Source organism: Nematolebias whitei, chromosome 17 (genome assembly GCF_014905685.2).
Source record: "Nematolebias whitei isolate Nwh7 chromosome 17, NemWhi1, whole genome shotgun sequence".
In the NCBI taxonomy this organism is placed as follows: domain Eukaryota; kingdom Metazoa; phylum Chordata; class Actinopteri; order Cyprinodontiformes; family Rivulidae; genus Nematolebias; species Nematolebias whitei.
Window position 1 is genome coordinate 21,892,450 of NC_056514.1, and position 11,391 is coordinate 21,903,840.

The following is an 11,391-nucleotide window of genomic DNA, read 5'->3' on the forward strand; positions in this document are numbered from 1 at the left end:
TACCCATGGAGCTCGGCCGGGCACAGCCCTAAGAGGAGACGTGGGTCCCCCTTCCCATGGGCTCACCACCTGTGGGAGGGGCCAAAGGGGTCGGGTGCAATGTGGGATGGGTGGTGGCCGAGGGCGGGGACCCTGGCGGTCTGATCCTCGGCTACAGAAGCTGGCTATTGGGACGTGGAATGTCACCTCACTGGTGGGGAAGGAGCCTGAGCTGGTGTGTGAGGCTGAGAGGTTCCGGCTAGAAATAGTCGGACTCACCTCTACGCATGGCTCGGGCTCTGGAACCAGTTTCCTTGAGAGGGGCTGGACACTCTTCCACTCTGGAGTTGCCCCTGGTGAGAGGCGCCGAGCAGGCGTAGGCGTACTTATTGCCCCCCAACTTGGTGCCTGTGCGTTGGGGTTCACCCCAGTGAATGAGAGGGTGGCCTCCCTTCGCCTACGTGTGGGGGGACGGGTTCTGACTGTCGTTTGTGCTTATGCACCAAACAGCAGTTCAGATTATCCACCCTTTCTGGAGTCCTTGGAGGGGGTACTGGAAAGTGCACCTCCTGGGGACTCCCTTGTTCTGCTGAGGGACTTCAATGCTCATGTGGGCAATGACAGTGAGACCTGGAGGAGTATGGTTGGGAGGAACAGCCCCCCTGATCTGAACCTGAGTGGTGTTCTGTTGCTGGACTTATGTGCTCATCATGGATTGTCAATAACAAACACCTTGTTCAAGCATAAGGGTGTCCATATGTGCTCTTGGCACCAGGACACCCTAGGCCGCAGTTCGATGATCAACTTTGTCATCGTCTCATCTGATCTGCAGCCACTTGTCTTGGACACTCGTATGAAGAGAGGGGCGGAGCTGTCAACTGATCACTATCTGGTGGTGAGTTGGCTCCGATGGTGGGGGAGGATGCCGGTCAGACCTGGCAGACCCAAACGTATTGTGAGGGTTTGCTGGGAACGTCTGGCAGAGTCTCCTGTGAGACAGAGTTTCAACGCCCACCTCCGGGAGAACTTTGAACATGTTCCGAGGGAGGTGGGGGACATTGAGTCTGAGTGGACCATGTTTCGTGCCTCTATTGTCGAGGCGGCTTACCAGAGCTGCGGCCGCAAGGTTGTCGGTGCCTGTCACGGTGGCAACCCTTGAACCCGATGGTGGACACCGTCGGTGAGGATGCTGTCAGGCTGAAGAAGGAGTCCTATCGGGCCTTTTTGGCCTGTGGGACCCCGGAAGCAGCTGATGGGTACCGGCTGTCCAAGCGACATGCGGCTCGGGTGGTTGCTGAGGCAAAAACTCGGGCATGGGAGGAGTTCGGAGAGGCCATGGAGAACGACTTCCGCACATCTTCGAGGCGATTCTGGTCCACCATCCGGCGTCTCAGTGGGGGAAAGCGGTACGCCACCAACACTGTTTATAGTGGGAGTGGTGTGCTGCTGACCTCAACTCGGGATGTTGTGGGTCGGTGGGCGGAATACTTTGAAGACCTCCTCAATCCCACCGACACGTCTTCCACTGAGGAAGTGGAGCCTGGGGACTCTGGGTCGGGCCCTCCAATCTCTGGTGCTGAGGTCACCAAGGTGGTTAAAAAAGCTCCTCGGTGGCAGGGCCCCAGGGGTGGATGAGATTCGCCTAGAGTTCCTTAAGGCTCTGGATGTTGTAGGGTTGTGTTGGCTTACGTGACTCTGCAATATTGCGTGGACATCAGGGGAAGTTCCCCTGGATTGGCAGACCGGGGTGGTGGTCCCCCTATTCAAAAAGGGGGACCGTAGAGTCTGTTCCAACCACAGGGGAATCACGCTCTTAAGCCTCCCTGGTAAGGTCTATTCGGGGGTTCTGGAGAGGAGGGTCCGTCGGATAGTCGAACCTCGGATTCAGGAGGAGCAGTGCGGTTTTTGTCCTGGCCGTGGAACACTGGACCAGCTCTACACTTTCAGCAGGGTCCTGGAGGGTGCGTGGGAGTTTGCCCAACCAGTCTACATGTGCTTTGTGGACTTGGAGAAGGCGTTCGACCGCGTCCCTCAGGGGACCCTGTGGGGGGTACTCTGGGAGTATGGGGTACCGGGCCCTTTGATACGGGCTGTTAGGTCCCTGTATAACCGGTGTCAGAGCCTGGCCCGCACCGCCGGCAGTAAGTCGGGCTTGTTCCCGGTGAGAGTTGGACTCCGCCAAGGTTGCTCTTTGTCACCGATTCTGTTCATAACTTTTATGGACAGAATTTCTAGGCGCAGCCAAGGTGTTTGTGGCCTTAGGATTGCGTCTCTGCTTTTTGCAGATGATGTGGTCTTATCGGCTTCATCAGATCGTGATCTACAGCTTTTGCTGGAGCGGTTCGCAGCCGAATGCGACGCGGCCGGGATGAAGATCAGTTCCTCCAAATCCGAGGCCATGATCTTGAGCCAGAAAAGGGTAGAGTGCCCTCTCCGGGTCAGGGAGGAGGTCCTACCCCAAGTGGAGGAGTTCAAGTATCTTGGGGTCTTGTTCACGAATGAGGGAAAAATGGAGCGTGAGAGCGATAGGCGGATAGGTGCAGCGTCTGCAGTGAAGTGGGCACTGTACAGGTCTGTCGTGGTGAAGAGAGAGCTGAGTCAAAAGGCGAAGCTCTCTCAATTTACCGATCAATCTACGTTCCTACCCTCATCTATGGTCACGAGCTTTGGGTTGTGACCGAAAGAATGAGATCTCGGATACAAGCGGCCGAAATGAGTTTTCTCCGCAGGGTGTCTGGGCTCTCCCTTAGAGACAGGGTGAGAAGCTCGATCATCCGGGAGGGACTCAGAGTAGAGCCGCTGCTTCTCCACGTCGAGCGGAGCCAGTTGAGGTGGCTTGGGCATCTGTTTAGGATGCCTTCTGGACGCCTCCCTGGTGACGTGTTCCGGACACGTCCCACCGGAAGGAGGCCCAGAGGAAGACCCAGGACACGCTGGAGGGACTATGTTTCTCGGCTGGCCTGGGAAAGCCTAGGGATTCCCCCGGAAGAGCTGGTCCAAGTGGCTGGGGAGAGGGAAGTCTGGGCCTCCCTACTTAGGCTGCTACCCCCGCGACCCGACCCTGGATAAGCGGAAGAAAATGGATGGATGGATGGATGGATGGCACTAGGCATGATGGGTGCATCACTTCACCTTCCTCTCTTCTTACCCTGATGCACCCATCACTCTGGAACAGAGTAAATCTGGACTCATCAGACCACATGACCTTCTTCCATTGCTCCAGAGTCCAATCTTTACGCTGTCTAGCAAAGTGAACCCTTTTTTTTCCAGTTAGCCTCACTGATTAGTGGTTTTCTTAAGGCTACACAACTGTTCAGTCGCAATCCCTTGAGTTTCCTTCACGTGTTTGTGGAAATTCTCGTACTTTCACTTTTAAACATAGCCCTGAGTGCTACTGTTGTTTTTCTTCCATTTGATTTTACCAAACGTTTAAGTGATCGTCAATCACGATCATTCAGGATTTTTTTCCAGCCACATTTCTTCTTCGAAGACGATGGGTCCCCACTATCCTTCCAGTTTTTAATAATGTGTTGGTCAGTTCTTAACCCAATTTTAGTAGTTTCTTCAATCTCCTTAGATGTTTTCTCTGCTTGATGCCAATGATTTGACCATTCTCAAACAGACTGACATATTTTCCACGACCACGCAATGTGTCTTTCAACATGGTTGTTTAAGAAATGAGAAGCAACTCATTGCACCAGTTGGGGTTAAATAACTTGTTGAAGATAATCACCCATGCAGTAATTATCCAGTAGGAGGCTTGTACCTATTTGTTTAGTTAAATCCAAGTGGCAACTTTTTTTTTTTGGCCAGGCAGTGTATTTTGGTATCAGACAAACTAGGTTAACCAACAGTAATGCCAAACTATAATACATGTTTAGAAGGACAGTTAGCTTGTACCACATCCAATTTTAGCTCGGTATTTTTAAAATTGACTGAGTTATCGCTCGCCTTCTGCCTTTCAGCAGTGGGTAATACTGTAATAACCTTTGAATAAATAAAAAAAATTGTCGCTCCTCCAAATCAATGAAAAGCATCTTAACTGACCTTAAATGTTAAGAGGTTGTTAGAGGTTTAAATATAAAACTGTGAAATCCTCAGAAATTAATCATAATAAGTAATAATAATAATATACCAGTAATAATAATACTTTATTTGTATAGCACTTTTTAAACTAATGTTACAAAGTACTTCACATTAATCAATTAAAACAAGATCATAAATGACACCAGAAACACAAAAGTATACCAAATCAATTAAAATACATAACAATATAAGAGCAAATGAAAATAAAAATATGAAGAAATTCAGATATTAAAAGCCTTATTATACAAGTAAGTTTTAACTAATGATTTAAAAGAAGACAATGAAGAGGCCTGTCTAATATTTAGCGGAATAACATGAAACAAAATTAATGAAAAGCAAAATAATGTTGTTATCCATGTTTTCTCTCTTGAGTAAAAGTTCTTGCTTTTTTACCTCACTTGAAGGATTGCTCCAAAGGGACAGCCAACTGTGTGACGTTTACCTGTCCCCTGCTCAACATGTCTACTTCAGCCATGATCTACGTTCGGTCACGGCTGTGGAACAGTACGATGCTGGAGGTCAGCTCACCAGATGCACACATCACACACGTTCTTGTAAATGTACTTTGTGGGGACTTTGCATTGACTTAATTTTCTATAGCCTAACCCTGACCCTTTCCCTAAACCTAACCATTACTAGTACATGCCTAACTCTAACCCATCTGGAATTCATACCTTAGTCTTAAACCTAACCCCCAACAATGATTTACCTCAGTTTGTATTTTGCTTTATGTGTTACCTGTTGTTTTGTCTGTACAGCACTTTGGTTGGCTTTGTAGCTGTTTTAAGTGCTTTATAAATAAAGTGGTATGGTATGGTAACAAGACTTATCCTTATGGGGACCTGGCTTTGGTTCCCACAAGGAGCAGTTGGTTCCCACAGTGTAGGATTTTTTTGTAAAATTAGTCCCAATAATGTAACTTGAAACAAAAATTTATCCCCCCCCCCCCCACCCCAACACACACACAGGCACGCACATATTTCCACACTCAACAAGAAAAAAGATTAAGTACTCAGATGGAGTGGGGGGAATTAAACTGTATATATGTAAATATCATGTGACTGTATTACAACAATTACAAGATCAGACCAAACAGCTGAAGCAGTTGGCATATAGGGTGTGGCATCCCATGATTCTGAATACAAGTGCTGTCCTGTTCGGTGGCAAATCAGCCCACAGCTGCTGTAAGTTGATGCCAATATCAGTCAGATGGGGTCTGGGTTAAATTTTAAAAGGAGAAAATTGGGGGATTTGGCTGGTCAAAGGAGGACCTCTAAAGGGTGCAGGTGGTCCATAGATGCATGTCATGTGATGGGTGTTCTCTTGTTGAAAGACTGTACAGAGGGTGCTGTCTCAGGAGCAATAAAACACTTGTATGCTGTCAGGGTTTGCTGAATCTCTACCAGACGTAATCTGAAGTCTTACTCTTTGCTACACCATGATGCCAGGAGTAACAACAATGCATCTCTCTGAAATATTGGCAAACAGCCTGCTAACTCAGTCACTCATCTTATGATTCCATAACGTATGCCATCTGGTGTCTGTTCCAGATGTGCCAGCTCTGTGCAAATCCAACTTTGTATGTATATGTATACTCTGCGTGTGGACCAGATTACATCTACATCAGACCATTCGTCCTTGGTGCTTCTTTGGACAGTGTGTGTAAATAATCTCATCTAGCAGTTGCAGTGGGTTTTTTTTTTTTCCAGCTCTGAATTTGGTTTTCAGCTTTTAGGATTGGGAGGCTCCATGCAAAACACACTGTGCGCACAAACATTTTGTTGCAAGACAAGATCATGTTTACTTTTAAAACCCTTTGTATAGTTTAAAATGTAAATCTGAGCATTCTCTTCTCTTCCAACGACATTTCGATGTTCTGTGTGTGCATCTGCAGGACTATTCCAATGCTCTGAGAGTTACAGTCACTGGTCAAGCCACATTGAAGCTCATCACAGATAAACCAACCATCAAGATGGACAACCAGACCTTCAGTGTATGTGGTTATCATAACAATACTGATGACATACCGGTAATATTGATTTAATTGAACTGTCTCTGTGTCTCTGGTATAGTTCATGGTAGAGATAGAACCAGAGGAGGAGGTGGAGACACCCTATGAGCTTCCACTGTGGATCATCATATCTTCAGCTGTAGCAGGAATTGTGCTACTAGGAATCATAATTCTCATACTGTGGAAGGTGAGACCACACTGATCTGATTACACCCTGAGAAACTTTTCTTTTGACATGTCTCCACATGTTCTCTTAGCAAACCGTCTAATCTGGATGACATTCATTAGACTGATTTTAAAATCTAACTTAAGTCTAACCTTAATCCCCCCTGGTGTACCCTCTTATTCATCCTCCTCCTCCATCCCCCAGTGTGGCTTCTTCCAGAGGGCTAGCAGGAGGGAAATGTATGAAGCCAAGGCCCAGAAAGCCGAGATGAAGATCCAGCCCTCTGAGACAGAGAGGCTGACTGAGGACTACTAAGGCCCCCATGTGTTTCCTGACAGCACACATCAATGGGGATTTGGGGTAAATTAAAGTCCCACCAAGCTTGGGGTGTGACTCAGCTTAACACTTTGTTTTCTGTCTCCTCAGCTTCTTCTGATTAATCGGACTAACATTTCTTCTGATTTTCTTTCAGGCAAATACTCTATACTTCCTGTCCTACAACCCTGATTCCTAGAAAGTTAGCTTGCTGTGTAAAATGTAAATAAAAACTGAATGCAGTGATTTGCAAATTTCATAAACCCATATTTTATTCCACATAGAGCATGTCAAATGTTTAAACTAAAAGGTTGTAACATTAAAAAAAAAAAAAAAAAAAAGTAAGGTAATTGTAAATTTGACGGCAGCAACACATCTAAAAAAGTTGGAACAGGGGAAACAAAAGGCTGTAAATAATATAATAATTTAATAACATAATTTCTTGACTATTTAGCGCACCTGAATAAAAAAAAAAATGGGTACATATATACCGCACTTGTCTATAAACTGCGAGTATCCACATTACAACATGAGATATTTACACAGAAAGGTTTTTGAAACGTTTAATTAAACTGGTAACATCCACAAATATGTACAGTAATTTTTTTTTTTTTCTGCACAGTGCCTGTAACACAACTGGTAAAAAAATAAATAAAAATACAGTAGCCTACCAGGAAGTCATTGATCGCTATCTTCATCTTCCTCCTGCGCACTGCGCCCATGAGTTTGTGTAGTCCTCTTCATCACGAAGGCATGAAGCTCATTAGCCCGTCAAAAAAAAAATATATATATATATCCTTAAGTTAGTCGCAGCATTGTATAAGCTGCTGTGTTCAAAGTGTGTGTAAAAAGTAGTGGCTTATAGTCCAGAAATTACAGTAAGTGATGTGAATAGGAAACACCTGGAGGAGCATTTTGCAACAAATTAGGATAACAGGCGATTGATCCATAAAAAGACTGGGTTTAAAAAGATCATTTTAGAGTGACTGAATCTCTTAGAAGTAAAGATGGGCAGAGGTTCACCAGTTTGCAACAAACATGTCTAAAAATAGTGGAATAATTTCAGTAGTCTTCCTGAACAGATAATTGTAGAGACTGAAAACCACATACTGCATCAATTACAACAGCATGGCTTTATAGTACACGAGTCCTGGTGCTGAACCAACCTGTTTGCAGTCCAGACCTCTCAACAATATAATAATAATATAATAATAATCATTGACCAAGAAGGCCTATTAATCCTACATCAGAGAAGAATGAGACAACATTGTCCTGCAAAAGCTCCAGCAGCTGGCCTCCTCAGTTCCTGCATGTTTACAGTTAATAAAAGAGCTTCTTCACAAAATTAAATATTGTCATGTCTCAATATTTTTGATGAGCTGCTGCCATAAAATTCAAAAATTACCATATTTTCCAATAACAGTTCAGCTTCTTAGTTCAAACACTTCTTATGCTTACTGTTGCATGGGAAATTAACTACATGATTCTGAAATATTTAAATCATTGCATTCTGTTTTTATTTACAGTTTACACACTGTCGTATTATTTTGAATAGACGTATTTATTTCTCATCTTTCGATCTTTTTCCCACACCACCCAGTGGATTAAGGGTTTCGCTATAGTCTGACTTGACTTTTCACAGCTTTCTCTTCTAACCCTAAATCTCTGTCTTTAATACCATTTATCCCAGTGCTTTGCTTTCCATATAATCAACTTGTACTTTCCATTTCCCTGCCAGCTTGGATTCTTCAAGCGATCCATCTACTACAGAATAATGCCGAAGTATCGAGGGGTGAAAATTCGCAGGGATGAGCGCTATCAGTTCAATTTGGGATTTCAGCCCGAGGAGCCACAGAAAAAGTACTGGATTACCAACTGGACAGAGATGCAGCGTTGCTACTACTGATGCCTTTGCTTTGAACCGTGAACCACTCACTGCCACAGGGGCCAAACAAAGAACTCTGGGCCCTCACTGAGCCACAAGGACACTGCAGGGCACAAGGACCAACTGCAGAGACTGCTTTAGTTGTTGTTTTTATTTTTTTGAATAGACTTCCTCAACTTTTTCTGTGCAATATTCTGAACATTTCGTTTGAGAGATTGTAATTTTTTTTTACTATTTTTGTTGGTTGCTCTGTTGTACATTGGAACCGTAGGCTGCATAATTTGTTTAAGGTATTAATGTCTTAAATCTGTTTTTGTTTTTATGTAAATTTCAACTCTTGTAATTTTTTTTTTTATGAAAGTCTGTGGTAGTTTAAGTACTTAGTCTACAACGTCTGTTCTAGTCGGTAGATTCTTGTCATTTCTGCTCGGTCCAACAAATTCATTTTATGCTTTATTGCCTTTAAACCATTAACATAAAAAAAAAATAGATGAAGTGCCTTTGTCTCCTCCTGTTAAATATTGAAGCTGGCAGTATTTGGTTTATAGGCGCTACAGGGGGCGCTCTTGCTGTTTTGACTTCAACTTCAGGATTACTTTCTTGTATCGTATTATTTAATTCCATTTAATTCAGTTTACTTAGATAAATAAAGTGCTATGTGTTGTCATCACTGTATGTTTGCGTACAATGATGAAATTAGTTCTCTGCATTTAACCCATCACACGTGAGATACACCCAGGTGGAGCAGTGAGCTATGTAAGCACCCGGGGAGCAATTTGGGATTGGGTGCTCAAGGGCACCACGGCATGTAGTCATGGCAGGGAGTTGAGCCTGCAACATTATGGGCCCAAGTCGGCCGCCCTACCTCTACACCATCTTGACCCCTAGATAGTGCCAATTGACAACAAAAGTCACCTCAACACTGTACAAAAACATTTACATACAGTTTTAAATGTCAATTAAAGTTATCTAAGGAAGCCAGCAGGTTGTGTTAAATCCTTCCTCCTTAACAATCTTCCACTCTGAGCAGCACTTTGGTGCCAGTGGAAATGAACGACTCCCTTTTAACTGAAACTGAGTTCAGGATGGGCGGCCATCTGCCTCGAGCAGCTGGAGGAAAAGCTGTTGGGACATATGTTGATCGTTTTAACAAATATTACAGTAAATGTCTTTATATGAATGTCAGTGTTGGGCAAGCTTTACAACATTTTTTTTTTTTTTTTATACTTTGTTTTCATTTTACGGCATTCTGTTTCTAGTTGTAAAATATTTGTGCTCATTTTCATGTCATACGTTCAATCAGCCCTGAATCTTTTTTTTTTACAGCAGGAGTCATTCAAGCAACTGCTTACTGTTTGTGTGTTGAATTAGTCATGAAAGTGTGCTTAAATTGTATTTATTACACCATCTGGAGAGAATAGAAATAATGGAACCCATTTTGTAAAAAAAAAAAAAAAAAAGTCAAATGGGAAGTCAAAACACTGGAATTAAATCTGTCTACATGAAATTATCCAGAATAAATGGGTATGAATAAAACTGTACACAAGTTCATTTGACTTTGTGAATGAAAGCTTGTATTTCTAGTTTTTGCTCTTTAAAAAACAACAATTAAATTAAAAAAAACACTTGAATTGTGCATAAAGCAACTCGGTGCAGTCAACCTACAGTACTGAAGACAGACTGCGCTGAAAGAAAACAATCACTGATTTGGACCAAGTATTGTGTTACAACTCCAGTCCCTGTTCCCTGATCAGCTCGAATGCACTTTGTTCTGTGAGGCTTCATTGACTTTACAACTAGAAGGGTGGAGGACTGAAACGTATTGATGGTTTTAACTTTTGTATGCTGCAGCTCTGGTGTAATTAAATAGTTTTCAACAGAACGAAGTGATTTTCAACAGAAAGGCAGAATTCAATGTTTTTATTGTAGAGGATTTGACAAAAATCAGTTTAAAAAAATGTCTGCACAATGCACTGCTTTACATTTATTTCACACATTTGTTCCTTTAACATTTAAATATAAATAAATTACAAAAATGACATGTTTCTTTGCATGGGCAAACAATCATTTCAGTCTCAACAGTAATTAAAACTGCAAAAGAGGCAGACTCAAAGAAATACAAAGTTGATCCACATGAAAAAAAAATCAAGTTTCAACTTTTACTTTATTCTTTAGTTCTGTTGAAATACGAGTCTATAGGTTAGTTATGTACATTGTATCAAAGACTTGTAGGAATTGTGTTTATTACAACATTTTTTTTTTACAGTTGTCTCATTTATTATTTACCTTTAGTTATTGATCAAGTTTAGGTATTTTAAAAGGCTATCTTATATTTAAAATATATATAATACATCGCTTATGTGACCTAAATGGTACTCACTCAAGACTACGTATATGTTGGTATGTTTAATTAGTTTTTTTTTTTTTCAGCACAGAAATCATGCACAAAAACAGTAAGTGATTATTTACACCTGAAAAAGAAATAAATTATTAAAAATTGTTGTTGTTTTTTAAATTATGTTTTAAGGGTTCATGTTGAGCTAAAATAACATATGTCTTGCTTGGACAAGAATAACTAAGAAGTAGATTGGTCAATTAATCAAGCCAATTGATCACATATATTTGTAGCATTTACAAATAAAATGGGTTTTAGAACATTTTCAGTTTATACACAGTATCGTCAACAAATTTTCTCCATTAAATTAATTCCATTTAAAAAACAATTATTTACCAATAACATCCTTTAGGATAAAAAGTTTTATAGATGTTGCAACACAATTAGAAGTGGCTTTTTTAGTTGAAATACGCAATTTAATGTTTTCTTCCTAATGTTTACCTAAATATTTTTGGGATTTCTTCACCATTAAGATTCACCTTTCAGCAGTAAAAGCAGTCAAGTTGAAATTAAAAAGGAAAAGGTGGAAAAATACTAAAGCAAACTGATTCAGA

The 11,391-nt window shown here is 42.1% G+C and overlaps 1 protein-coding gene across 1 annotated transcript in view; it reads left to right on the forward strand.

The window, feature by feature from the left end:
* Positions 1-8,565, forward strand: part of itga3b (integrin, alpha 3b) — a gene marked incomplete in the record, with an annotated part of 44,601 nt that extends 36,036 nt beyond the window's left edge. Inside the window, 5 exon segments of the mRNA XM_037690786.1 lie at positions 4,470-4,583; positions 5,960-6,058; positions 6,138-6,263; positions 6,447-6,602; positions 8,296-8,565. Coding sequence (XP_037546714.1) covers positions 4,470-4,583; positions 5,960-6,058; positions 6,138-6,263; positions 6,447-6,557 — 450 coding nt within the window.
* Positions 8,566-11,391: the final 2,826 nt, after the last annotated feature.